At 39.2% G+C, this 27,796-nt stretch overlaps 1 protein-coding gene across 1 annotated transcript in view; it reads right to left on the reverse strand.

The window, feature by feature from the left end:
• The window catches only part of DOCK3 (dedicator of cytokinesis 3), a 404,390-nt gene that overhangs the window by 286,557 nt on the left and 90,037 nt on the right, over positions 1-27,796 (reverse strand). The window contains exons 3-5 of the mRNA XM_017890007.1: positions 22,419-22,503; positions 6,347-6,388; positions 5,241-5,395 (exon numbers count right to left, since the gene is read on the reverse strand). Of these exons, the coding sequence (XP_017745496.1) occupies positions 5,241-5,395; positions 6,347-6,388; positions 22,419-22,503 (282 nt within the window). The remainder of the gene's footprint in view (positions 1-5,240; positions 5,396-6,346; positions 6,389-22,418; positions 22,504-27,796) is intronic.

Raw genomic sequence — 27,796 nt, forward strand, 5'->3', positions numbered from 1 at the left:
GAGGGGAGGGGGAGGGGGGGAAGGGAAGGGAAGGGAAGGGAAGGGAAAGAAAGAAAGGAAGGAAAGGAAGGAAGGAAGAAAGAAAAGAAAAGAGAAAAGAAAAGAAAAGAAAGAAGCAGGGGTTGAAATCCTAGTCTCTTATAAAACAGACTTTAAACCAACAAAGATCAAAAAAGACAAAGAAGGGCATTACATAATGGTAAAGAGATCAATGCAACAAGATTGATCTTGTTGATATTGATATATTGGGTGCATATATATTAACTATCTTAAATATATATGCACCCAATACAGGAGCACCCAGATTCATAAAGCAAATTCTTAGAGAACTACAAAGAGACTTAGACTCCCACACAATAATAGTGGGAAATATCTAAAATCTATGCCCTAACATCACAATTAAAAGAACTGGTGAAGCAAGAGCAAACAAATTCAAAACCTAGCAGAATATAAGAAATAACTAAGATCAGGACACAACTGAAGTAGATAAAGACACGAAAAACTTCAAAAAAAATCAGTGAATCCAGGAGTTCGTTTTTTGAAAAGATCAACAAAACAGATAGACTGTTAGCCAGACTAATAAAGAAGAAAAGAGAAAAATGAAATAGACACAATAAAAAATGATAAAGGGGATATTACCACTCATCACACAAAAATACAAACTACCATCAGAGAATAAACATCTCTACGCAAATAAACTAGAAAAATATGGAAAAAATGGATAAATTCCTGGACACATACACCCTCCCAATACTAAACCGGGAAGAAGTCAAATCCCTGAATAGACCAACAAGTTCTGAAATGGAGGCAGTAATTAGTAGTCTACCAACCAAAATAAGCCCAGGACCAGAGATTCACAGCCGAATTCTACCACAAGCACAAAGAGGAGCTGGTACCATTCCTTTTGAAACTATTCCAAACAATAGAAAAAGAGGGACTCCTCCCTAACTCATTTTATGAGGCCAGCATTTAACCTGATACGAAAACCTGGAAGAGACACAACAATAAAAAGAAAATTTCGGGCCAATATCCCTGATGAACATTGATGCAAAAATCCTCAATAAAATACTGGCAAACCCAATTCCAGCAGCACATCAAAAAGCTTATCTACCATGATCAAGTCAGCTTCATCCCTGGGGGGCAAGACTCGTTCAACATATGCAAATCAATAAACGTAATCCATCACATAAACAGAACCAATAACAAAAACCACATGATTATCTGAACAGACACAGAAAAGGCCTTTGATAATATTCAACACCCCTTCATGCTAAAAACTCTCAATAAACTAGGTATTGATGGAACGTATCTCAAAATAAGAAGAGCTATTTATGACAAACCCACAGCCAGTATCATACTGAATGGGCAAAAGCTGGAAGCATTCTCTTTGAAAACTGGCACAAGACAAGGATGCCCTCTCTCACCACTCCTATTCAACATAGTATTAGAAGTTCCGGCCAGGGCAATCAGGCAAGAGAAAGAAATAAAGGAAAGAGAGGAAGTCAAATTGTCCCTGTTTGCAGATGATATGATTGTAAATTTAGAAAACCCCATCATCTCAGCCCCAAATCTCCTTAAGCTGATAAGTAACTTCAGCAAAGTCTCAGGATACAAAATCAATGTGCAAACATCACAAGCATTCCTATACACCAATAATAGATGAGCAGAGAGCAAAATTATGAGCGAACTCCCATTCACAATTGCTACGAAGACAATAAAATACCTAGGAATACAACTTACAAGGGATGTGAAGGACCTCTGCAAGGAGAACTACAAACCACTGCTCAAGGATATCAGAGAGGACACAAACAAACGGAAAACATTCCATGCTCATGGATAGGAAGAATCAATATCATGAAAATGGCCATACTGCCCAAAGTAATTTATAGATTCAATGCCATCCCCATCAAGCTACTACTGACTTTCTTCACAGAATTGGAAAAACTACTTTAAATTTCATATGCAACCAAAAAAAGAGCCTGCATAGCCAAGACAATCCTAAGCAAAAAGAACAAAGCAGGAGGCATCATGCTATCTCACTTCAAACTATACTACAAAGCTACAGTAACCAAAACAGCATGTTACTAGTACCAAAACAGATATATAGACCAATGGAACAGAAGAGAGGCCTCAGAAATAACACCATACATCTACAACCATCTGATCTTTGACAAACTTAACACAAACAAGCAATGGGGAAATGACTCCCTATTTAATAAATGGTGTTGGGAAAACTGGCTAGTGCAGGGGCCATTGAAAACAATATGCTAAGAATAGATAGGGCTCAAAGACAGTATCTCCAGTTGAACTTTTAATGAACTCCAGTAGGCGCCAAGAAGGCAGACAAATAAGGAAGAGCCTAGAGACAAGGAACTAAGCAGAAGGTTACATCTGGGTAGAGAAAGTTTGTTTTGCATTGTGTTATTTCTGCTGACGTGAGGTTTATGGAGTATAAATAAAGTGAGGCGGAGGCTCTGCGCGCGGCCGCCATGTTCTCTGTTTGTCTTTGTCTCTTGTGTCTGTTCATTCTTCACCACCCCCAGCGCGGTCCTCAATAGGCTAGCCATATGCAGAAAACTGCAACTGAACCCCTTCCTTATACAAAAATTAACTCAAGATGGATTAAATCGCTGCCTGTTCTTTCCTCTGGAAGGTTCGTTGCAGAGGGGCAACTGACAGATGCCAGCAAGAACTCTCTTACATGAGGTGTCTATAGGCCCTTACTGGGAGACGTCTCCCAGTCAGGATACATAGGGGTCAGGGACCCACTTGAGGAGGCAGTCTGACCCTTAGCAGAGCTCAAACGCTGTTCTAGGAGGTCTGTTGCTCTCTTCAGAGATGTCAGGCAGGGACTTTCAAGTCTGCTGAAGCTTCACCCACAGCCGCTCCTTCCCCCAGGTGCTCTGTCCCAGGGAGATGGGGGTTTTATCTCTAAGTCCCTGACTGGGGCTGCTGCCTTTTTTTCAGAGATGCCCTGCCCAGAGAGGAGAAATCTGGTAGTCTGGACACAGCAGCCTTACTGAGCTGCAGTAGGCTCCACCCAGTTCAAACTTCCCAGCGGCTTTGTTTATACTGTTGAGCATAAAACCACCTACTCATGCAACAAGCAATGGGGAAATGACTCCCTATTTAATAAATGGTGTTGGGAAAACTGGTTAGCCATATGCAGAAAACTGCAACTGCACCCCTTCCTTACACCTTATACAAAAATTAACTCAAGATGGATTAAATTGCTGCCTGTTCTTTCCTCTGGAAGCTTCGTCGCAGAGGGGCAACTGCCTCAGTAATGGCGGATGTCCCTCGCCGCACCAAGCTGGAGTGGCCCTGGATGATCTCGGTCTGCTGCTGTGCTGGCAGTGAGAATTTCAAGCCAGTGAATCTTAGTTTGCTGGGCTCTATGGCAGTGGGACCCACCAAGCCAGACCACTTGGCTCCCTGGCTTCAGCACCCCTTTCCAGGGGAGTGAACAGTCTCTTTCTGTCTCGCTGGCATTCCAGGTGTCATTGGGTTATGGAGAAAAAAAACTCCTGCAGCTAGTTCGGTGTCTGCTCAAATGGCTACCCAGTTTTGTGCTTGAAATCCAAGTCTCTGGTGGGTTAGGCACCAGAGGGAATCTCCTGGTCTGTGGGTTGCAAAGACCATGGGACAAGCACAGTATCTGGGCCAGAGTGCACGGTTCCTCAGGCTCAGTCCCTCATGGCTTCCCTTGGGTAGGGGAGAAAATTTCCCAACCCCTTGCGCTTCTCGGGTAAGGGGATGCCCCACCCTGCTTCGGTTTGCCCTCCATGGGCTGCATCCACTGTCCAACCAGTCCCATTGAGATGAACCAGGTACCTCAGTTGAAAATGCAGAAATCACCTGACTGCTGCATCAATCTTGCTGGGAGCTGCAGACCAGAGCTGTTCCTATTTGGCCATCTTGCCAGCAATCCACCTTTTTTCTTTTTTTTGAGACCAAGTCTCGCACTGTCAGTTAGGCTATAGTGCAGTGGTGCGATTCCAACTCACTGCAACCTCGATTCTCCTGCCTCAGCCTCCGGAATAGCTGGGCTTACAGGAGCCCGCCAACATGCCCAGCTAATTTTTTGCATTTTTGGTAGAGATGGGGTTTCACTATGTTGGTCAGGCTGGTCTCGAACTCCTGACTTCGAGATTCACCCTCCTCAGCCTCCCAAAGTGCTGGGATTACAGTCGTGAGCCACCGCGCCTGGGCCACAATAATGGAATAGTTTTATCTGTTTCATATATTGGACTTTCTCATAAAATTTAGCTTGAAGAAAGGATTTTTACACACACACACACTCTCTCTCTCTCTCACACACACACACAAATAGAGTTCACAAAAATTCTGGGTAGGAAAAGAACAGCAGCCAGCATCTATATCCACACAGGCCTGGCCCATAGACTTGCCTGTGTGCAACAGTTTTAGCTTTCATCAATACCACTACTACTGTCTCTATAATAACTGTCCCAAGGCACATACTAGGAGCCATTGGTGATAAGGAAAATTCATATGTCCTGATCAATGGGTGCATCATTTCATTCCTATGCCAAAGTAAAGCATAGTGTATTAATATTATTATCAAGATCAGAGGCACTGTGGGACATGCAAATAAACTGTTTTTCTTTTGTATTCTACTTTAACTTCCATTTCTAATTTTCCCACATGTGATGTATAATTCGAAAAGTGAAAAATCTGCTTTCAAATTTTAAGTACTAAAGCAAGTAAAAGCCATAAAGCACTCCTAACACAAGAAGTTCCCAAGCAATGTAAAAGAAACCCAGAAGATGGTCTCCTTTCATGGGCTGCCCAGACAAGACACCATCAGCCCCTTTTTTTCTGCAAAACCTCTCTTCCACAGCAGCAAGTCAAGGCCCAGGGCTTCCTGCACTCTGGAACTGTGTGTCTCTGCTGCATTTGCCTGGTTCTATGTTTCTCCTGTGCCTTTTCTTGGTATTAAATAGATGCATCCTTTTCTCTCTGTGAGGTGGTGGCAAAGACTCAATTTTGAGTTTCTATGTGGAAAAAGGCATAAAAAAGGTGGCCACCCATGGTATGGTTTAGATGACTTAAGGGCACACAGGGAATTGGGGCCAAAACTCCTAGCTAATGAGATGAGGTTACCTTATCTTGTTTTGCCTCTTCTGTGCATCTGTCTTCTCTGAAGGTCAGAGATGCCTATGACCCATACCATCCTAATATAGGATCACAACCTCACCAGAATTTCCAGTGACTCTCACCTGATCTGCTTGCCTTCCCTCATGTCATATAAGGAAAAGAAGACATCGGTATCTTCCCCAATGGTATTGTAAGTGAAACTCTTCAGGCTCAGGAAGAAGTGATGTGGCACTGGCATCCGACATGTTTCCCCATGACGTGGGCGCATTGTATCTACCTAATGAGGAAGAAGAAAACCCGGTGATTTTATTTTAGTTTTATATTGATCATTAAAAGGTGCAAACTAAATTACAAACTCTTTTCACACTACTGAAGGAGATTATTTGAGAAACTGAAAATGTTTTCTTTGCTTGTAGAGGATGCTGCATCAACAGACTTGGGTTGAGGTGGGCAAGTAAGCAGCTGGGAGAAGTAAAGAGTGAAAGAAATATAGGGACAGTAATTCCAACTTACAAGTGAACTAAAGATCTCCACTAGGTGACAAACATCTTAATTCTCCAGGAAACCATTTTCTTTTTTTCTTTTTTCTTTTCTTTTCTTTTTTTTTTTGAGACAGAGTCTCACTCTGCCACCCAGACTGGAGTGCAGTAGCATAACCTCGGCTCACTGCACCTCTTACTCCAGGGTTCAAGCAGTTCTCCCTTAGCCTCCCATGTAGCTGGGATTACAGACACTCACCACCATGCCAAGCCAATTTTTGTATTTTTGGTGGAGACGGGTTTCACCATGTTGGCCAGGCTGGTCTCAAACTCCTGACTTCAGGTGATCCACCTGTCTCGGCCTCCCAAAGTGCTGGGATTACAGGCATGAACCACCGCGCCCAGCCCAGAAAACCATTTTCAAAGTCATTTTTAAGAAATGCCATTATGACCCCAATGCACTTGATTTACACTGTTACCTAGTAATAGTTATCATTCTAAATAACATTTTTATTTTCTCTCACACTGATTCATTTTAGTTTCAGTCTGCTTTAATTGTGCTTATGCAAATTTGCACAGTAGAAGTAGAGTCTGGCCAAAACTGTTTAGAGGTCAAGGCTCCTCAGATAAAGACACCACACAGTCGAGAAGTCAGTGGTGTCTGTCATTTCCTGGTGTATTCATATGTTGTAATCTCTTAATAGAAAAAGTTGAGGGGAAAGGCTGGAAGACCCAGGAAAGCCACTTACCTGGGATGTGCTTTGCTGTACACTCTGCCGACTAGATAAATGCTATGGAAAGAAGGAAAGAAAAATAAACTCTACCAGGAAAGAAACTAAATTTTATTAAGTACTTTTGATATGCTGGGCAGTCTGCTATGCCTTTTATATTCATGATCTCATTTGATACTGATAACTCTGTAAAATAAGTGTTACTCATATTTGGTGGAGACAACTAAGGCCTAGAGTAAGGACATGATTTGCTGAAGGTCACATAGCAAGAAAGTGGCAAAGTCCAGATTCAAACCTTAGCCCTTCCAGATCTGACTAACAGACAAGTCACGAGTGGGTGACTGCCACTAAATTTTTGCTTTGCCACTGTCCTCTCCACATACTGTACCACTTTCTGAGCTGCCTGATCCGGCTTCTTCAGACTTTCCACACTGATGCCTTTAACAATAAAGGGCTCCCTCCCAAACACTTCTCCATGCTATTCCTTTACTGCTGGCTGGTTGAAATTATAAGAAGCAGATTCTAATTCGAGCTATGCCACTCATAGACTGTGAAATTTCAGACAAATCACTTAATCTCTCCAAGAGACATTTTCCTGAACATAAAATTCAGGTAAGAGTCTATATTATCTTCCTTACAAAGTTATTGAAGCTCAAATTACATAATGAGCATCAGTATGTTAGGGACCTAAGTGCAGAAGTGAGGATCCTAGGTTTTGAATTTTTTAAAAATGTTTAAATTGATACATAATATTTTAAAATATTTATGAAGTACATGTGATATTTTGATACATGCATACAATGTGTAACTATCAAATCAGGATATTTAGGATATTCACTGCATCAAACATTTATCATTTCTTCCTGTTGGAAACATTTCAAATCTTCTCTTCTAGCTACTTTGAAATGTACAATAAATTACTGTTAACTACACTCACCCTACGGTGTTATCAAACACTAGAACTTATTCCTTCTAACTATATGTTTGTACTTGCTGACCAACCTCTCTTCAACCCCACCAACCCACCATTCTCAACCCTTGGTAACTACTATTCTATTCTCTGTCTCCAAGAGATTCACTTTTTTTTTGGTTTTGTTTTTGTTTTTTAGCTCCTACATATGAGAGAATATGAGATATTTGTCTTTCTGTGCCTGGCTTATTTCATTTAACATATTGACCTCTACTTCCATCCATGTTGCTACAAATGACAGGATTTCATTCTTTTTATGGCAGGATAGTATTCCATTGTGCATATATGCCACACTTTCTTCATCCTTTCATCTGTCAACAAACACTTAGATTAATTCTATATCTTGGCTATTGTGAACAGCGCCGCAATAAACACAAGGGTGCTGGTGTCTCACTGATATACTGATTTTTCTTTCTTTTTGACAAATATCCAGTAGTAGGATTGCTGGATCGAATGGTGGTTCTGTTTTGTTTTTTGGGAAGTCTCATACTGTTTTCCATAGTGGCTGTACCAATTTACATTCCCACCAACAGTGCGTAAGAGTTGCCTTTTCTCTCGTGAACCCGGGAAGCAGAGCTCACAGTGAGCCAAGAATGCGCCACTGCACTCCAGCCTGGGCGACAGAGTGAGATTCCATCTCAAAAAAAAAAAAGAGAGTTGCCTTTTTTCCACTTCTTTGTCAGCATTTATTGTTTTTTTTTTTTTTTTTTTTTTTTTGTCTTTTTGATAATAGCCATTCTACCTGTGGTTTTCTGCTGCGGTTTCGACTTAGAATTTCCCTGATGATCGTGATATTGAGCATTTTTTCATATAGTTGTTGGCCATTTATATGTCTTTTTTGGAGAAAGATCTATTAGGATCCTTTGCCCACTTTTTTTTTTCCTTTTTGTTTTGAGACATAGTCTTGCTCTGTTGCCAGGCTAGAGTGCAGTGGCGCAGTCTCAACTCACCGCAACCTCCGCTTCCCAGTTCAAGCGATTCCCCTGCCTCAACCTCCCGAGTAGCTGGGACTACAGGCATGCCAACACTCCCGGCTAATTTTTATTTTTTTGTATTTTAGTAGATATGGGGTTTCACCATATTAGCCAGGATTGTCTCTATTTCCTAACCTTGTGATCTGCCTGTCTCGGCCTCCCAAAGTGCTGGGGTTATAGGCGTGAGTCACCGTGCCTGGCCCCTTTGCACACTTTTTAATGGAATAATTTGGTGTTCTGCTGTTGAGTAGTGTGAGTTCCTTGTATACTCTAGATATCAGTCCCATGTTAGATGAACAGTTTGCAAATGTTTGCTCCCATGCTATAGACTGTCTCTTCATTCTGTTGTTTCTTTTGCTGTGCAGAAGCTTTTAATATGGTCCTCTTGGTCTATTTTTGCTTTTGTTGCCTGTGTTTTTGAGGTCTTAGTCATAAAATCTTTGCTTTGATCAGTATCTTGAAGTTTTTCTCCTATGTTTTCTTCTAGTTTTATAGTTTTGTGTCTTAAGTCTTTAATCTATTTTGAGTTGATTTTGGTACATAGTGAGAGATAGGGGTTTCGCTTCATTCCTCTGGATATGAGTATCCAATTTACTCGGCACCACTTATTGAAGAGTGTCTGTATGTTCTTGATGCATTTGTCAAAAATCAGTTGACTGTAAACAGTTGGATATATTTCTCATTTCTCTACTCTGTTCCATTGGTCTATGAGTCTTTTTATACAATAACATGCTGTTTTCATTAATCTGGGTTTGTAGTGTGTTTTGAAGTCAGCTAGTGTAATGCCTCCAGATTAGTTCATTTTGCTCAGTATTGCTGTGGCTGTTTAAGGTCTTTTGTGGTCCCATACAAATTTTAGGTTTTCTATTTTTTGTGAAGATTGTCATTGGTATCTGGATAGGAGTTGCACTGAATCTGTAGATTTCTTTCTGTAGTATGGTCATTTTAACAGTATTATTAAAATCCATGAGCATCAAATGTCTTTATGTTTGTGTCCTAATTTCTTTCAATAATGTTTTATAACTTTCGTTGTAGGGGTCTTTTACCTCCTTGGTTAAATTTATTCCTAAGTATTTTATTTTTCTGTAGCAATTGTAAATGGGATTGCTCTCTGATTTCTTTTTCTGCCACTTCATTATTGGTGTATAGAAACACTACTGATTTTTGTATGTTGACTTTGTATCCTACAGCTTTCCTGAATAGATTTATCAGTTCTAAGAGATTTTTAGTAGAGTCTTTAGGTTTTCCTATGTATAAGATTATGTCATCTACAAAGAGGGACAATTTGACTTCCTCCTTCCCAATTTAGATGCCTTTTATTTCTTTCTCTTGCTTGACTGCTCTGGCTAGGACTTCAAGTACTATGTTGAATAGGAGAATTAAATTGGGTATCTTTGTCTTGCTCCAGTCTTAGAGGAAAGTATTTCAGCTTTTCCTCATTCAGTGTGATATCAGCTGTGGATGTGTCATATACAGCTTTTATGTTGAGGTATTCTTCTTCTACGTCTAACTTGTTGAGAGTTTTTAACAGGGAAAGATGTTAAATTTTATCAAATACTTTTTCTGTCCTATTGAGATGATCATATCGTTTTTGTCCTTCATTCTGTCAATGTGATGTATCACACACTGACTGATTTGCACATGTTGAACCATGCTTGCATCACTGGGATAAATTCCATTTGATTATGGTTTCTAATCTTTTTGACATGTTGGATTCAATTTGCTAGTATTTTGCTGAGGATTTTTGTGTCTGTGTTCACTGTGTTCATCAAGGATACCGGTCCATTTTTTTTCTTGTGTCCTTGTCTGACTTAGTATCAATGTAATGTGTAATGCTGGTCTCGTAGAATGAGTTAGGATGAATTCCTCTCTGCCTCAACTTTTTGGAATAGTTTGAGAAGATCTGGTGTTAGTTCTTCCTTATAAGTTTGGTAGAATTCAGCAGTAGAACCATACAGTTCTGGGTTTTTCTTTGCTGAAACATTTTTTTTTATCACTTATTTGATCTCTTTTCTTGTTATTGGTCTACTCAAGCATTTCATTTTTTTCTGGTTCAATTTTGGTAGATCGTGTGTGTCCAGGAATTAATCCATTTCCTCTAGGTTTTCCAATATGTTTGCATATAATTGTTCATAGCAGTCTCTAATGATCCCTTGTTTTTTTTTTTTTTTTTTTGGAAACTGAGTCTCACTCTGTCACCCCGGCTGGAGTGCAGTGGCAGAATCTTGGCTCACTGCAACCTCCACCTCCCGGGTTCAGGTGATTCTCTTGCCTCAGCCTCCTGAGTAGCTGGGATTACAGATGTGCACCACCAAGGCCGGCTAATTTTTGTATTTTTACTAGAGATGGAGTTTTGCCATGTTGGCCAGGCTGGTCTTGAACTCCTGACCTCAGGTGATCCACCTGCCTTGGCCTCCCAAAGTGCTGGGTCTACAGGAGTGAGCCACCATTCCGGCTGATCCTGTGTATTTCTGTGGCATCAGCCATAATGTATCTTTTTTTGTTTCTGACTTTATTTGGATCTGCTGGGAACGGGTTCCCAAAATCTGGCCATAAACTGACCCCAAAACTGGCCATAAACAAAATCTCTGCAGCACTGTGACATGTTCATGATGGCCATGATGCCCATGCTGGAAGGTTGTGGGTTTACCGGAATGAGGGCAAGGAACACCTGACCCACCCAGGATGGAAAAACCACTTAAAGGCAGTCTTAAACCACAAACAATAGCATGAGTGATCTGTGCCTTAAGGACATGCTCCTGCTACAGACAACTAGCCAAACCCAACCCTTTGTTTTGGCCCATCCCTTTGTTTCCAGTAAGTAATATTTTTCATCTATAATCTATAGAAACAATGCTTATCACTGGCTTGCTGTTAATAAATACATGGGTAAATCTGTTCGAGGCTCTCAGCTCTGAAGGCTGTGAGACTCCTGATTTCCTACTCTACACCTTCATATTTCTGTGTGTGTGTCTTTAACTCCTCTAGCGCCACTGGGTTTGGGTCTCCCAAGCAGAGCTGGTCTCAGCATGAGTCTTTTTCTCAATTAGTCTAGTGGCTTATTGATTTTATCTTTTCAGAAAACCAACTTTTTGTTTCACTGATCCTTTGTATTGGTTTTTTCAGCTCTATTTTGTTTAGTTCTGCTCTGATCTTTATTATTTATTTCTACTAACTTTAGGTCTAGTTTGTTTTTCCTTTTTGGGGGTCCTTAAGTCATACCATTAGGTTATTTGAAATCTTTCCAATTTTTATGTAGGCATTTATTGCTGTAAACTTCCCTCTTAGTGCCATATCTCATAGAATTCGGATGTGTTGTGTTTCCATTTTCACTTCTTTCAAGTAAGCTTTTTGTTTCCTTTTTAATTTGTTCATTGACTCACTGCTCATTCAGGAGCATGCTGTTTAATTTCCATGTATTTATACAGTATACAAAGTTTCTCTTTTTATTGATTTCTAGTTTTATTTCCCTGTGGTCTGAGAAGATACTTGACATGATTCTGATTTTTCAAAATTTGTTGAGATTTGTTTGTGGCCTAATATGTGCTGTATCCTGGAGTATGTTCCATGTGCTGATGAGAAAAATATGTGCTCTATAACTGTTGAATGAAATGTTTTGTAATGTCTGTGAAGTACATTTGTTCTATAGTGCAGAGTAAGTCTGATGTTTGTTGACTTTCTGTCTGGATAATCTGTCCAATGCTGAAAGTGTGGTGCTGAAGTCCCCAACTATTAATGCATTGGGGTCTGCTGAACTCTTTTGCTCTAATAGTATTTGCTTATATATCTGGTTGCTCTGGTATTGGATGCATATATATTTACAACTGTTATATCCTCTTGCTGAATTGATCCCTTTATCATTACATAATGACCTTCTTTATCTATTTTTATGTTTTTTGATGTAAAGTCCATTTTCTCTGATATAAGCATAGCTATTATTGCATACTTTAGGTTTCTATTTGCATGGAATTTTTTTCAATCCCTTCACTTTCAGTCTGTGCGTCGTTATAGGTAAACTGAGTTTCTTGCCGAGAACATATAGTTGGGCCTTGATTTTTAAAATCAATTCAGCCAGTCTATATTTTTTAATTGGAGAATTTAAACAGTTCACATTCAAGGTTGTTAGTGACAGGTAAGGACTCATTCCTGCTCTGCTAATTATTTTGTGATTGTTTAATACACTCTTCATTCCTTTCTTCCTTGTTAAGATTTGGTGGTTTTTTGTGATGGTAATGTTTAACTCCCTTCTCATCTGTGTATGTATGCCACCAGTAAGCTTTATACTTTTGTGTGCTTTCATGATGGTGGACGTTGTCCTTTCACTTCCAGATATAGAAATCCCTTAAACATTCCTTGTAGGACTGGTCTAGTGGTGATGAATTCCCTCAGCTTTCGCTTGTCTAAGATTTTATGTCACCTCATTTAAGAAGGATAGTTTTGTTGGGTGTAGTATTCTTGGCTGACAGTTCTCCTCATGCCCCAACCAATCCCTCACCCCAGAACTCTGAATCTGTCATCCCATTCTCTCCTGGTCTAGAAGGTTTCTGCTGAGAAATGTACTGTTAGTCTGGTGGAGACTCCCTTATATGTGACATGATGCTTTTAACTGTTTTTAGAATTCTTTGTCTTTGATTTTTAAAAGTTTGATCATAATATGCCTTTAAAATCTTATTAGATTAAATCTATTTGGGCATATTTAAGCTTTCTGTATTTGGATGTCTTTATCTCTTGCAAGACTTGTGAAGTTTTCAGCTATTATCTCATTAGCAGGTTTTCTATATCTTTGCCCATGCCTTCTTCCTTGTGAAACTCCCAAAATTTGAATATTTGTTTGCTTCTGGTATCCTGTATCTCACATAAGCTTTCTTTACTCTTTTTTTCTTTTCATCTGTTTTATATCAAAAACCTGTCTTCAGATTCAGAAATTTTTATTTATTTATTTATTATTTTTTTGAGATGGAGTCTTGCTCTGTCACCCAGGCTGGAGTGCAGTGGCATGATCTCGGCTCACTGCAACCTTCACCTCCTGGCCTTAAGTGATTCTCCTGCCTCAGTCTCACAAGTAATTGGGCCTACAGGTGCAGAGAACCATGCCCGGCTAATTTTTTTTTTTCTATTTTTAGTAGAGACAAGGTTTCACCATGTTGGTCAGGCTGGTCTCGAACTCCTGGCCTCCTGAAGTGCTGGGATTACAGCCATGAGCCACTGCACTTGGCCAGAAAGTCTTTCTTTTGCTTGATTCAGTCTGTTGTTGAAGCTCTTGATTGTATTTTTAATTTCATTCACTAAACCTTCAGTTCCAGGATTCTGTTTGGTTCTTTTCTATGATGCACATCTCTTTGTTAAACTTCAGCTCGTGAATTGCTTTTCTGATTTTTTATTGTTTATCTGTGTTCTCTTGTATCTCACTGAGCTTCTTTAATCTTATTTTGAATTATTTTTCAGGGATTTCATATATTTTCTTTTCTATGGGATCTGTTACTAAAGAACTATTGTCTTTGTTTGGAAGTGTCATATATCCTTGCTTTTTTATGCTTCTTGTGTCCTTACATTGATATGTGGACATCCAGTGTAACAGCTGCTTGTTCTAATTTTATAGATTGGTTTACATAGGGAAAGGCTTTTTCCTATAGATATATATTTAGTGTGAGGTAGGATGCTTTGGCTTTGATTCTAGGTGAGTGCAGCAGCAGACTCTCCATATGATTTCTTCAGCTATAATCAGTGTCAGTGGTGTTTGTGAGTTCTGTAGTGACTTAGACTGTGGTTGTTAATGGATGCTGTGGTGAGGCTTAGCTAGGAACAAGAATGTCAGACGGGCTGGTCCTCAGGTCCCTAGGTGGTGTATGTGGGACCCCATGGTGGAAGGTCAGTCCTTGGGCCTCCAGGCAGCATGCTTGGGTGCTAATGATAATGATCAAGTGGGTACTCAGGCCCCCAGGTGGTACACATGGCACTGGCAATGGCAGTAGCATTGGTGTGCCACCTCTCAGGTCCCTTAGTACACAGGCAACATCTAGGGCAGTTTCATCAGGCTGATCACAAGGCCCCTGGATGGCACATGGGGACAACAGTTATGGGTAGGACAGGTCTGTTCTCTGGCCCCCAGGTGGTAAACACAGTTGTGGTGGCAGGAGGAATGCTAGTCAATACTCAGGTCCTGGAAAGCACGTGTGGGTACTGGTGGTCATAGGTGAGGCAGGTCGATCCTCAGTTCTTTGGACTATGCACTTATGTGCCCGTGGCAGTGTATGAGGCAGATTGGTCTTCAGTCCCCGGGACAATGTACACAGGTGAACCAGTCCCCCTGCCCCTTGGATGTGTTGAATGTCTGCGCAGGTATGCAGAGGCTCTGCCACTGGAGGGAGCAGGGTTGCTATCAGTGGCAGTGGCCCCAGACATGCAGCTCTCAGGCTCTGGGGAGCACAAGCTTTAGCTTTCTTTGTCATGGGGGCAGTCTCCTAGGTGCACTAAACCACTCATTCCCCAGGTAAGTCACTGTGTGGGCTAAAGTGCTGGAGACCCAGGCACAATGCTGGGGCCAGTATGTATTGTGATGCTGCAGCCCTCTGAATGGACATAGGGGGATGTCAGCAGGGTTCCAGGGATGTGGAGTTTCGGGTGTGTTGGACCCAAGGGTAGAAAAATGTAGTCTGGTGGAAGCTAGGCTCTCAAAATGACACCGTGCTGTGGCTGCTTGAATCTCAGAGGTAGTGTGAGGCCCAGCCCAAACTCTTTCTCTGGAACAATGCCTTTTCCCCACAATGGGGAGTTCCTTCTAGCTCCAAGCTTATCCTGGGTGGGCTGGCTGCTTTGCTTCCCTCTCCTTCCATGACTCCAAAGTTTCCTGTCACTTCCCTGATGAACTCCAGTATTCAAGTATTAGATGTTCTATTCAATATGTAGTTAATTACTCACTGAGTAGAAGGTAAGTGACTGATGCCTCTACTCAGCCATCTTGATGCTACCCCCTGCAACCCTCTAGTTTTGAATCCTTTTTTTTTTTGAGACGGAGTCTCGCTCTGTCGCCCAGGCTGGAGTCCAGTGGTGCGATGTAGGCCCACTGCAAGCTCTACCTCCTGGGTTCAAGCCATTCTCCTGTCTCAGTCTCCTGAGTAGCCGGGACTACAGGTGCTTGCCACCCCACCCGGCTAATTTTTTTTTATTTTTATTTTTAGTAGAGATAGGGTTTCACCATGTTAGCCAGGATGGTCTCAATCTCCTGACCTCGTGATCTGCCCACCTTGGCCTCCCAAAGTGCTGGGATTACAGGCATGAGCCACCGCGCCCGGCCTAGTTTTGAATCTTGACTCACACTTATATCTGTGTATTCATTATCTGAAAAGTGAGTATAAAATTTTATGCCTAATTCAACCTCACAGAGTTTGAGCAGACAGACTCAGTGTATTACCTATCATACTGTAAGTGGCTGATAATTATTATCCACAATTGGTATTTTTATTATTAGTATAATTGTTATTCTTTTTTATAACTAGTTATTATAGAAAGTCATTCACATTTAGAAGTAAACCCTGGCCAGGAATAATGGTGAATTTACAAATGTTCAGTGCCTGGTGTTGGTAAACTCAACAACGAGAGATTTCATCCTGCTTCCTTTTGGACCCTAGAGGTATGGTACCACACTCATTTGTTGAATTGCTCCATATCACATGGGTAAGAAGAATGGTTGTGGCAGTGGAAGTTTCCATTTCTTTTCCAAACACATATATTTAACCCTATATAAAAGAGAAGTAAAATTAAATATTAATTTAAATGTGTCTGACCAGCTATATTTGCTTATTATTCAATATCCATGTATATATTAGCAATATTAACTAATTATTATTGAATATTAATGTTCATTCATGGAAATATATGTTCCCATGATATATATGAAATACAAAAAAATTAAGTCTCCACCAGCTGGGCAAAACATCATATAGAATGAATATGCACAAAAGAAAAATTCACATATAAAATAGGTTTTAAAAGTAAAAAAAAAATTCAAGCATTCAAAACAAATCAGGTTTTTTGTGGTTTACTGTTCATATCTCACTGGAAGGTAACTAGAGTAAAATAAATTCCATTGTTTTACTTTACATTCAGGAGCTGCACTAAGCCATTTTCTCAAGTAGATTTACTGTTAACCCATTAAAAGGTCTACCAATCTTGGTAGGCATAAATTTTTTTTTTTTTTTTTTTTTTTTTTTTTTTTTTTTTGAGACAGAGTCTCGCTCTGTCGCCCAGGCTGGAGTGCAGTGGCCAGATCTCAGCTCACTGCAAACTCCGCCTCCCGGTCCCAGATTCACGCCATTCTCCTGCCTCAGCCTCCCGAGTGGCTGGGACTACATGTGCCCGCCACCATGCCCGGCTAATTTTTTGTATTTTTTAGTAGAGACGGGGTTTCACCGTGTTAGCCAGGATGGTCTTGATCTCCTGACCTCGTGATCCACCCATCTCAGCCTCCCAAAGTGCTGGCATTACAGGCTTGAGCCACCGCGCCCGGCCGAATTTTCAATTAGAATTATATACAGAAGGAGTTTATGAAACAGCTAATTTCAGTATGAAACATCCCTGTTGACAATAACAAGTCTTTTTTTATTTCAGTCATTAAATTTTGAGAGAATGACTTAGTCTGAAAGCACACCACATGGGCAGCCAGAGAAAGGCATCGGAACTGGCATTCTGGAACCTCTTTCAGGGCACTCTTGTCAACTAGCCTTCAGCTGGTCAGCCAATACCTCCCTTTTCAGTGTAATCATCATCTCTATTAGGGTTGTAATGCACTGTTTCCCTGTTTGCTACGTAACTCCAGACTTTGCACTTACAAGGAGCAAAACACTGTCTTATTTATCTTTATATTCCAAGTGCCTAGCAATGTACATCCAAAATATAAATTAATTAAGAAATGCATGGAACACATTACTGCCTCTGCCAATTTTTCCCCAGTAGAGAAGTCATTTTCAGCCCTGTAAAGTCTCTTGTTCATTAAATCTACAAAAGTCTAGCAATATGGAAAGAAACTATGTAGCTTTGGATATGCTAATCAACTGAATAACAAAATTAATTGCCTGCTATATATGTTGGGGATTGTGTTAAATATTGTGAGTCTTACAAGGAAATATAAGGCATATCTAGTCAGAATCTATGAAAGGATGAAGCATATAAAATCATTGATTTTTAGTAAAGAATCTAATTGATTTATCCCAGAAATGAATGTATAAACATTGAGCTATTAAAAATATTAACACGAGAAGACAACAGGCAAACATAAATCCCAATACATGATAATGTGGATGGATAATAATGAAGCAGGGGGCTACAATGTGAGCATTCTGTTAGATCTTGCCACAATTTAGAAACTCTCATATTATGTAATTTTTGAGTGTCACATTTCACAAAGATGCATGGCTAATTAAGATTAACAAAAATAGTTTGTGGTGCCTTTTGAAATACTTTATATTTTCGGCAGCACCAATTCTCTATTGTTTAAAATGGATTTCGAGTTATGATGATGCAAAATTGAAGAGCACTAAGGACTTCCTCTGGTTTTCATCATAAAGAATGCAAAGTCCTGCTAAGCACGGTGGTTCATGCCTATAATCTCAACATTCTGGGAGGCCAAGGTGGGAGGATCGCTTGAGCCCAGGAGTTGAAGACTAGGCTGGGCAACATGGCGACATCTCGTCTCTACCAAAATAAATAAATAAATAATAATAATAATAATAATAAAATAAAAATTAGCTGAGTATGGTGGCACGCACCTGTACTCCCAGCTACTTGGGAGGTTAAGGTGGGAAGATTGCTGGAGCCCAGGAGGTGGAGGTTGCAGTGAGCCCAGATCACACCACTGCACTCCAGCCATGGCAACAAAGACAGACTCTGTCTCAAAACAAACAAAATAAAACAAACAAACAAAAAAGAATGCAAAATCCAACTGTGTATTTTAAAGAGAGCTTTTATCAATCCATTATTCATTCTAACAGTTTGCTATGGGAGGCTTCATTTTTTTTATTTATATTTATTTTTTTTTTGAGGCCGGGTCTTCGCTCTGTCGGGCCGGACTGGGGTGCAGCCTGGCCGCGATCTCAGCTCACTGGCAAGCTACCGCCCTCTCCGGAGTTTACCCATTCTCCTGCCTCAGCCTCCGAGTAGCTGGGGTACTACAGGCGCCCCGCCACCTCGCACGCGCTAGTTATTTGTATTTTTAGTAGAGGACGGGGGGTTTCACCGGTGGTTAGCCGGGTTGCGTCCTGATCTCCCTGACCTCGTGATCCGCCGTCTCGCCTCCACAGCTTAGCTGGCGATTACAGGCTTGAGCCACCGGCCGGCCTCCGGGGCCATTTTTTTATTAAAAACATGCTATGAGTGTAAACTTTAAGTATAATCTTATTCATATAGAATTTTTTTCCCCAAAAATCAATGACAAGGGTTATTATAATCAGAAAGTTTCATATAAAGTATTCATAATTTCCAGTAATAGATTTACATGTTAACACAAAAAGGTTCTAAAAGGATATTCTTTTGAATCTTGAACTTTTAAGATTTAACCAAAACATTTACTGTGCAATTTAACATATAAATCCTAAGTGGTTTTTAATAAATTTGTGGACTCCTTTGTTTTTTATCATATCTAACTGTTTGTATGAAAAAGCAAATATATGAGATAAAAAAGACAGAAAATTTAGCAGAAAATGAAATAAACAGGGCTTTCATTGTGTCAGAATCCCTTTTCTGGATAACACACAGTAGACCTTTTGATTTACTCCTTCATTTTAGAAGGAATAACTTACTCTTCAGTCGTTTCCTGAAAAGGAGTTAAAGAGCATTGTTATTACTGCTGTTTTGAGACTCTGAGTGACCAAAATTCTCTTTAGGCTTCTCTCCCACTTGATTTATAATGTGGCTGAGTAAATATAGAACTATGGGTTGAATGTTATATTCCCTCAGAATTTTGAAGGTAATGCTCTTATGTTTTCGAATTTTAATGCTGCTATCAGAAAGCCAAATGTTTTATTACAACAAATCCTTTGTATGTAATCCATTTTGTTCTCTGGAAGTTTTAAGCTCATCTCCATCTCTAGTGAGCTGAAATTTCATAATTATATTGGGCCCTTTAAATCTGGAGACTCATATCCATGTTCTGAGAAAGTTGTTAATATGATTCCTTCAGTAATTGTCTTTGTTTCTTTATTCTCTCTTCTGAATACTGAGCTTCCTGAATTGAACCTCTAAACTTTTAAACCTTTTCTCTCCTACTGTTACTTTATTTTGTTGTTCTGTTTTCAGGGAGATTTTTCTCTATTTTCTAACCTTTATTCCAAGTGTAATCCAGTAATCTGTTTTTTAATTTTGTAAAGCTCTTTGGATTGTTGTACTCTGTTTCCTAATTGTTTCCCCATTTCTCTCTGCAGACAGCAATCACCATTTTCTTCTGTTGGGCTGTCTCTTTCTTCCAAGTTCCTTTTATATGTTGTTCATTTTGGTCTCTCTCTCTGTTTCTCTTTCTCTCTCTCTGTCTGTCTGTCTGTCTCTTTTTTGAAGATTCACATTCGTCGTATGGATGTTGCAAAACTGTGAGGTCTGGGCTTCTAGTGTACCCATCACCCAAATAGTGAACATTATGCGAGAGCTTTGCCTATTGATGCTTGGTTGGAAGTGTTGTATGGGCACTGGGTTTCAATGTATGAAGGTTTGGGCAAGGGGGTGGTCATCTAATTCAGCCCTACAGCTTTATATACCATATGTAATATGATGGCTCTAAAACTGTTTTATCTGAACTTCACTTATGAGCTCTAGTCTTTCAGCATCTCTGGTGGGATGTCTAAAAGGCATCTCAAACGTGAAAAGAAAATCAGAACTATAGATCCTTACCTGCCTCACTCTACAAACTGCTTCTTCCACAAGGTTTCCCATTTCACTTTTATACAATTAGGCAGGTCAAAAACACAGGTATAATTCTTTTCTGACCTTTCCCTTTCTTATATACACATACAGCAATTTAATCTATCAACAACTATGGTTCTGACTTCAAAATATATTCCGAATCCAACAACTTCTTACTAGTTTCACTCTTCCAGCTCTAGCTCAAGCTACTGAAATTAAGATCTCCTGCTTGAATGACTCCTCTCTACTTCTATTCTTGTCCCACTCCAATCCTTTTCCACACAGCAATCAGAGGCATCTTTTAAAAATGGAAGGCTGATCATGTGATTCTCCTGCTCAATTACCTTCACAAGCTTACTGTCACACTAAGAATAGAATCCAAAACCTTTATCAAGAAAACAGCATCCTCCAAGCCACTATTCCAAGAGGAATTCTTAGTTTCAAATTCTCAATCTCTCTTCACTTTCCATATTTAATTGATCATCAAAATGTATCAGTTTTAATTCCAAACATCTACATTCTTATTGTATTTCTTGTCCATTGCTGCCTAGCCATTTTTCTTACCTGAATCACTACTGTGGGTCTCTGAGTTCTATGCATGGGATTCCTCCCTCATTCCAGTCTTTTGCATTTTATATTATCTCTAGACAGAGTCAATGTTTGAAATCACTATCTGCTTATGTCACTCTCATGCTTCTTTCAGATTACTGGATAGAGTCTAATTTGAGAAATGCAAAGCTCTTCATGGTCTGACTTTTGTCTCCTTCTTGGCCTGACTCCCACTAACTAACATGAGTTAGTGGTACTCCATGCTGAAGTTATTAAATGTCTTATATAGTTTCCTGGAACTGCCACTTCCATATGCTGTGTGCCTTTTTGGAATGTCTTTCCTTCTCCTTTCCTAGTCCCAGGAAACCAGTCACTACCTCTAAGAGCATCAGTGTATACTTAAATTATGCTACACAGCACATATATGCAGCTCACGTATGGCTGTTTGACTGTGGTCTGTTGATTCCACTAGAGTAGAGTTTATAACATACGGTCCATGCATGGGCTTCACAGCAAACATCAGGAGAAACTATCCATCAATTCTCTAAAACTGATCATAAAACTTTGTATGCAAAGCATACTTGCATTGTCCTGGGAGAAAGTTTCACCTGATCTTCTATGACCCAAAAGGCATTAGAAACCAATATCCTAGATAGTGAGATTCTTTAGGGAATAGATAAGTCTTGTTCATACTTTTTGTTTTTTAAAGAGATGGGTCTCACTATGTTGTCCCAGCTGCTCTCAAAATCCTGAGCTCAAGCGATCCTACCACTTCAGCTTCCAGAGTAGCTGGCTGTACTTACAGGTGCATGCCACCACATCCAGCTGTCTTTAATCTCTGTATCTCACACTTATCAACCTATTGCATTGCATACAGCATAGTTAAAGCAACGGTACACAATTGCTTGGGTATGCTAGTAAGTACACACAAGGAAATATGCAGAAGCAACTGATATGTTATTTGCATATTAGGCAAATTTCGTTAGGTCCTTGTCCAGGCAACATACTTAGTACCCTCTAAGTTCCCTAAAAATATTACAGTTTCTTAAACAGACTCTAAAACTTATAAATCTCACCAATACATACTCATCAAATACATACTCTTCAAAATGAGTTTTTATCCAGTCTGTTAGTCTAAGCATAACTGCCACCACCTAACGTTTCTTCTGTTTATTTATTTTACTTTAAAATATTGTACCCTTCATTTACTCACTTTGCATCTAGACTATAAAATGTAATCTTGATTAGTCGACCCAATAGATTTTTATAATAACCAACAGATAGCTAAGAATCTATCAGGTTCTGTCTCTCTAGAAAGACTGGTACATTACTTCCAGGCTCAATTTCTATATTACCTAATAACTGGCTCTTTCCAGCTTTAACTACTTTCTCTTTTAAAGAGATGAGAGGAAACAGACATAACTTTAGTTACGCTGCAGGCTGAAGGAGTTCTGGTTTACCAGGAAAGTCAACAAAGAAGTAATGCTTAGATAATCTAGTAAGCCCAGTATCCGTAGGTTACTACACTGGAATCCCATTTGGAAAGCTAGTGTGATAGATATGGCCAGAATAAGAAATATCACTTAAATACACTGGGAAAGAGGCAAAAAAAAATAATTTTAGCAATGTTGTTTCATAACATTAGAGAAAATAAAAAAAAGAGAAAAAATGAGGTATGCAGAAACAAGCTACCTCATGTTAGATTTCTTACCATCTTATAGAGATCTGAGACACTAATCTGGTCCGAGTCCACTACTTCAAAGTCCTTCCGAGGCACCAGGTCCAGGCCCAAATGTCTAGTAAAGAGAGAGACTACACTCAGTATGCCATGTACTCATATTACTTATCTCTCTTTATGTGCCTGGGAACCCATACCGGCCACATCTTGTGGACAGACGATCAGACACTGTCCTAGCAGGAACATGTCTTTATAAAGCAACATCTAATTGTGTTCACTTCTGGGTAAATAAATGAAGCTAGGGATTTAAGATTGACACAATTCCAGTTCAGGCAGTTCCACTCATGACGGTAAAAAGGTTTCATTCAGTATTACATTATATTAGCATGCTTGAGTTCATTAAGGATAGGTTTTCTTTAGATCATTAATAAGTCATGTTTATTTTTCTGTTTCTCCCATCTGACAAATATGCTCAAGGTTTAGTTATGCATTAGTTTCATTAGGATGAAAAAAATCTTCAGGATGTAATTCAAAGTCAAACACATAAAATTCACCTCTTAAAAGTTACTGAATTCAAAGAGATGTATCTTTTTCTCTTTATTCATTTATTTTATTTTTTATTTTTAAGTTCTGGGGTACATGTGCAGGATGTGCAGGTTTGTTACACAGGTGAACATGTGCCATGGTGGTTTACTGCACCTCACAACCCACCACCTAGGAATTAAGCCCAGAATGTATTAGCTATTTTTCCTAATTCTCTCCTTCCCCTCACCATACCCCCAGATAGGCCCCAATGTGTGTTGTTCCCTTCCCTGTGTCCATGTGTTCAAAGAGATGTATATTTTGGCTGAGTTTCACCTCATTTTCAATTTAATTAATACTGATACTGGTAAAGACCTAGCTATGCATTAGCACCAATATTTTAAGAAACATTAGATAAAAGTTTAACCAACAAGTATTACTACTCAAGACAATAGTATTTGGAGGATCTTTGGGGCAGTAAGAAGAAGTGATGGTAATGGCAGTACTGGGCAGCGGAAATAACTCTGGACATTTTGGGTTCAAAATGGTATATAATTTATGGTCAATAAATGTTAGCTCCTTTTTCACACTCTAAGACAACAGTTCTAAGCCAGGAATTCAACGGAGTTTATAGGGTTGTAGACCTCTGAAACTACTTATGACACTGGATGAGTTTGTATGTGTGTTCATTATACATTTTTTCTGATGAGAGGGTCTATAACTCTCATCAGAATTTTGGAGACGCTCTGTGACCACCCTACTACAAAACAAGGGTTATGAATTATTGTGCCTGGCAAAAGCATTCCATGGGATTACAGAAGAAGAAAGACTTTTTTATCTCTTCAACTAGACTATGAACTATTTTAGAACATGCTAGCACAGCTAAATCTGTAAGCTCTTTCTGTGCATAAAACTCGTCATTAAAAATAAAATCAGGTGCACATCCAAAATTCAGATTCATTTACAATTTATACCCCGTTTATAGGAAAATATGATAAAATTACATTGCAATAAGATTGATAAAATAAAAATGGAAAATCAAACTTATATGGAGGAGGTATTAAACAAGCAAACGTATTAATAGCATACACTAAAATGATTACTAGGATTAAGACTTAAAATTTAGATGTACACTTTCTAGCAGGCAAGAAAAAAAGGAAAAACATGTTATTATATTAAATGACAGTTTAAAGGATAAAACTATTATATTAAATAATTTAAAGGATAAATGACTATTAAAGGATAAAACTTCTGTTTTCTATCAAAGTAGTGTTTTTTCTATTATCCATTAATTTAACAAATAAGATTTTAAAGAGAAAAAAGTTTTGAATCAAATGTTAAAAATAACCCACAGTTTTGTATAATGAGATCAGTAACAACCTTTTGGCCTTATCCTTGATGGTTTACAATCTAATGATAAAACTATGCCAACTGAAGTTAATGCATTTAAATCTATGAAATTTTATTTTTCTACAATTGGGATCCTGACTTCTTATATCAAAGAAACACTCAATTCCATCACCTCTTATTAGCTATTCTTCATTTCCTTGAAACAATTTCAGTCCTCTGGCTTCTAACGCTTAGAGCATGCCAAGGCAGTAGTGTTCATGGAGTCTAAGAGAGAGCTGCATTTCTACCTTGAAAGGTAGAAAATATCCTTTCTACCCCTCTTCTTAAAAAAAGCAACTGACATTATAAAGATAATTTTGCAGATATAATCTCAAATATTTAAAATATTTTCATGGAGATATGGAAAACAATGGAAAGATCACAAGAATATTAGCATTTTATTAGAAAACTGAAATAGTACTATTTAAAACATTTTCAAAATTTTCTGTAGTCACGTTATTTAAACTTTTTAAAATAATAAAAAATGAAGAGACAACATTTCATACATATTCTTTAATTATCTGAAATCTAAAAATATATGTGAACTAGTCTACAATTAGGAAACAACAACAACAAAAAAGAATGAGTAAATAATATAATCAAAATAGGTGTTTTTTATGGCCAGGTGCAGTAGCTCATGCCTATAATCCCAGAGTTTTAGGAAGTAAGGGGGAGAGGACTGCTTGAGACTAGGAGTTCGAGATCAGCCTGGGCAACTCAGTGAGACCCCTATCTCTAAAAAAAAATAAATAAATTAGCCAGGTTGTGATGGCATGTGACTGCAGTCCCAGTTACTCAGGAGGCTGAGGCAGGAGGATCACTTGAGCCCAGGAGTTTGAGGCTGCAGTGCATTATTATTGTCTCACTTCATTCAGGCTTCAGCGACAGAGCGAGACCCTGTCTCAAAAAAAAAAATGTTTCCAGCTGGGCACCGTGGCTCAGGCCTATAATCCCAGCACTTTGGGAGGCTGAGGTGGGTGGGTCACCTGAGGTCAGAGTTCAAGATCATCATGGTGAAACTCCATCTCTACTAAAAACACAAAAATTAGCTGGGTGTGGTGGTGTGTGCCCATAATCCCTGCTACTCGGGAGGCGGAGGCGTGAGAATCACTTGAAACCAGGAGGCAGTGGTTGCAGTGAGCTAAAATCATGCCACCGCACTCCAGTCTGGATGACAGAGCAAGACCCCATCTCAAAAAAAAAAAAAATGTATTAGATACAACAGTTTAAAAAATATCCAGATGACATTTAAGTCATTAAGCCTAGAACTGAGTGTATGTGCTCCTCTGTGGTAGTGCACCACACAGTGATGGCCGTGTCTGGAGACTGGTATTATAAGAACTCTATCTTAGCATCATGGCAACCTTAGCTTGCTTGTACAGTCAGCCACCCACCCATATAAATATCCATTCACCCCAGAGAACTTTCTGAGGAACTATCATGTGTCCTACCAATGGTGTTAGATATAGAGAATACAGCAGCTTTGAGTCATGCAAATGTTCATATTCTTCATGTTAATCCTCTCTTGAGAGCAGAGTGTTTTCCCTCTCCTAGAAGTAACTAGAGCACAGTATCTTTCAGTTTTGTAATTTCATTATCTTGAGAAATAAGAGAATAATTAATGGGTGATTTGGTAAAAACCAAAAGGAGTTCCTCCTGTTAAGACTATTTTTAACGAAGAAAGGGTACTTTGCCAGTTATATTAGTGACTGTCCTCATTTGAAAAAGGCAGAGATGTTGGACAGTGAGAACCAATATGCGTTCACTACAAACTTCACTCTCAAAAAGAGGCTCCTGGCTATTTTTTCCTATGGTTTACTCCAAGAACAGTGAACATCGAGCACAGGGAATGGTCAACATGATCTCTATCTTCACAGCAAAAGATGCATTGCATTGCAGTATTCAGGAGCATGCGTTCTGATGTCAGTTCGCCTGGTATGTATCTTGGGTATACCACCAAACCACACTGTCTAAAATCTACTATAATAGGCTGTTGCAAGGATTAATCCACATAAAGGACCCAGCACAGTACCTGGCATTGTAAATTGCTACTGTTGTTTTAATTATCATCCCTATGTTACACTGTTAGCCAAAAAATGGCTTAGACTATAGGGATTGTGATCAAAGAAGTATGGTGTCTGAATAAAACACTCTTTAAACAGATGAACGCAAGCAGGGGGCAAACATCTATGTATATCTACATGCATATGTAGTACAGAGTTAAGTTTTCAGAAATGGTCTTACCAATTGTTTAGGTAAACAGTCTTCACAAAAATACTTGGTCTTCTCTCACCTATCATTGATCATTCATTCATTCATTCATTCCAATAATCCAACAAATATATATTAGAACCTACTCTGTGCTAAGCTCATGTTGAACCTAGGGACACAGCAGCTAGTAAGGGACATAATCCTGACCCAATATTCTTTCAAGTGGAGCTCTCTGAGGCCCTGAATCTCTATTTCTTTTAAATGCTCTATACTCTGTATTCTATGTCCTATTTTATCTTTTTCCTCTCCTCATCTGAACCACAGAATATAGAAAATAATCTGAAGTTAATTAATTATATACAATGGATACTTTAAGGCAGTGGTCCCCAATCTTCTTTTGTACCAGAGACTGGTTTAATGGAAGACAATTTTTCCATGGACAGTGGCAAGGGTGCAGGGGTTAGGATGGTTTCAGGATGAAACTGTTCCACCTCAGATCATCAGGCACTAGATTCTCATAAGGAGCACACAACCTAGATCTCTCGCATCACAGTTCACTATAACAGGGTTCACACTGATTTGAGAGGAGGTGGAGCTCAGGCAGTAATACTGGCTCACTGGCAGCTCACCTCCTGATGTGCAGCCCAGTTCCTAACAGGGGTCCGCAGCCCAGGGGATGGGGAACCAGTATCAGTTCAGAAAAGATGAAGATGTTAAGATTTCTTGTGGAGCAGTGCCCTTTTCTAATGCTTATAGTAAAAACAGCATACAGATAAGAACTATACTAATGAAAACATAGCATATTTATATTTATATAACATATAAAAAGATATAATTAGTAATTACTACCCTTTCCCAAACATTTACTTGGGCTAGGCACTTTATGTACATCATCTCTAAGCACTTTGGGAAGTAGATAGTATTAGACCCATTTGCTAACAGAGGAAGCTGGGGCCCACTGAGGTTAACTAAGTGGCCTTAATATTAAAAGAGTGGAGCTGGGCTTGTCTCAAGTTGGGTTGTTCTCATTCTTAACTTACGGTATTTCCACTATACCTGCTGTCTTTTTAAAAATAACTGTGAAAATTATAAATAAGTAATAATGGCTACAAGTGGTTGTAAAATCAATTTAGTCATAACTGTTTGAAAGATGACTGTGTGTCAAACATCAAACCAGAAGGAAACTGTCCACCAGGCATGAAAACAAATCCACTTTATTACTCAAATATGTTCACATAGTGCCTACCAAGTGCAGAGTGCAGGTTATAATGATAAGCAAAAAATGCCAA

This window comes from Rhinopithecus bieti, unplaced genomic scaffold (genome assembly GCF_001698545.2).
Source record: "Rhinopithecus bieti isolate Rb0 unplaced genomic scaffold, ASM169854v2 scaffold_43, whole genome shotgun sequence".
Classification (NCBI taxonomy): Eukaryota; Metazoa; Chordata; class Mammalia; order Primates; family Cercopithecidae; genus Rhinopithecus; species Rhinopithecus bieti.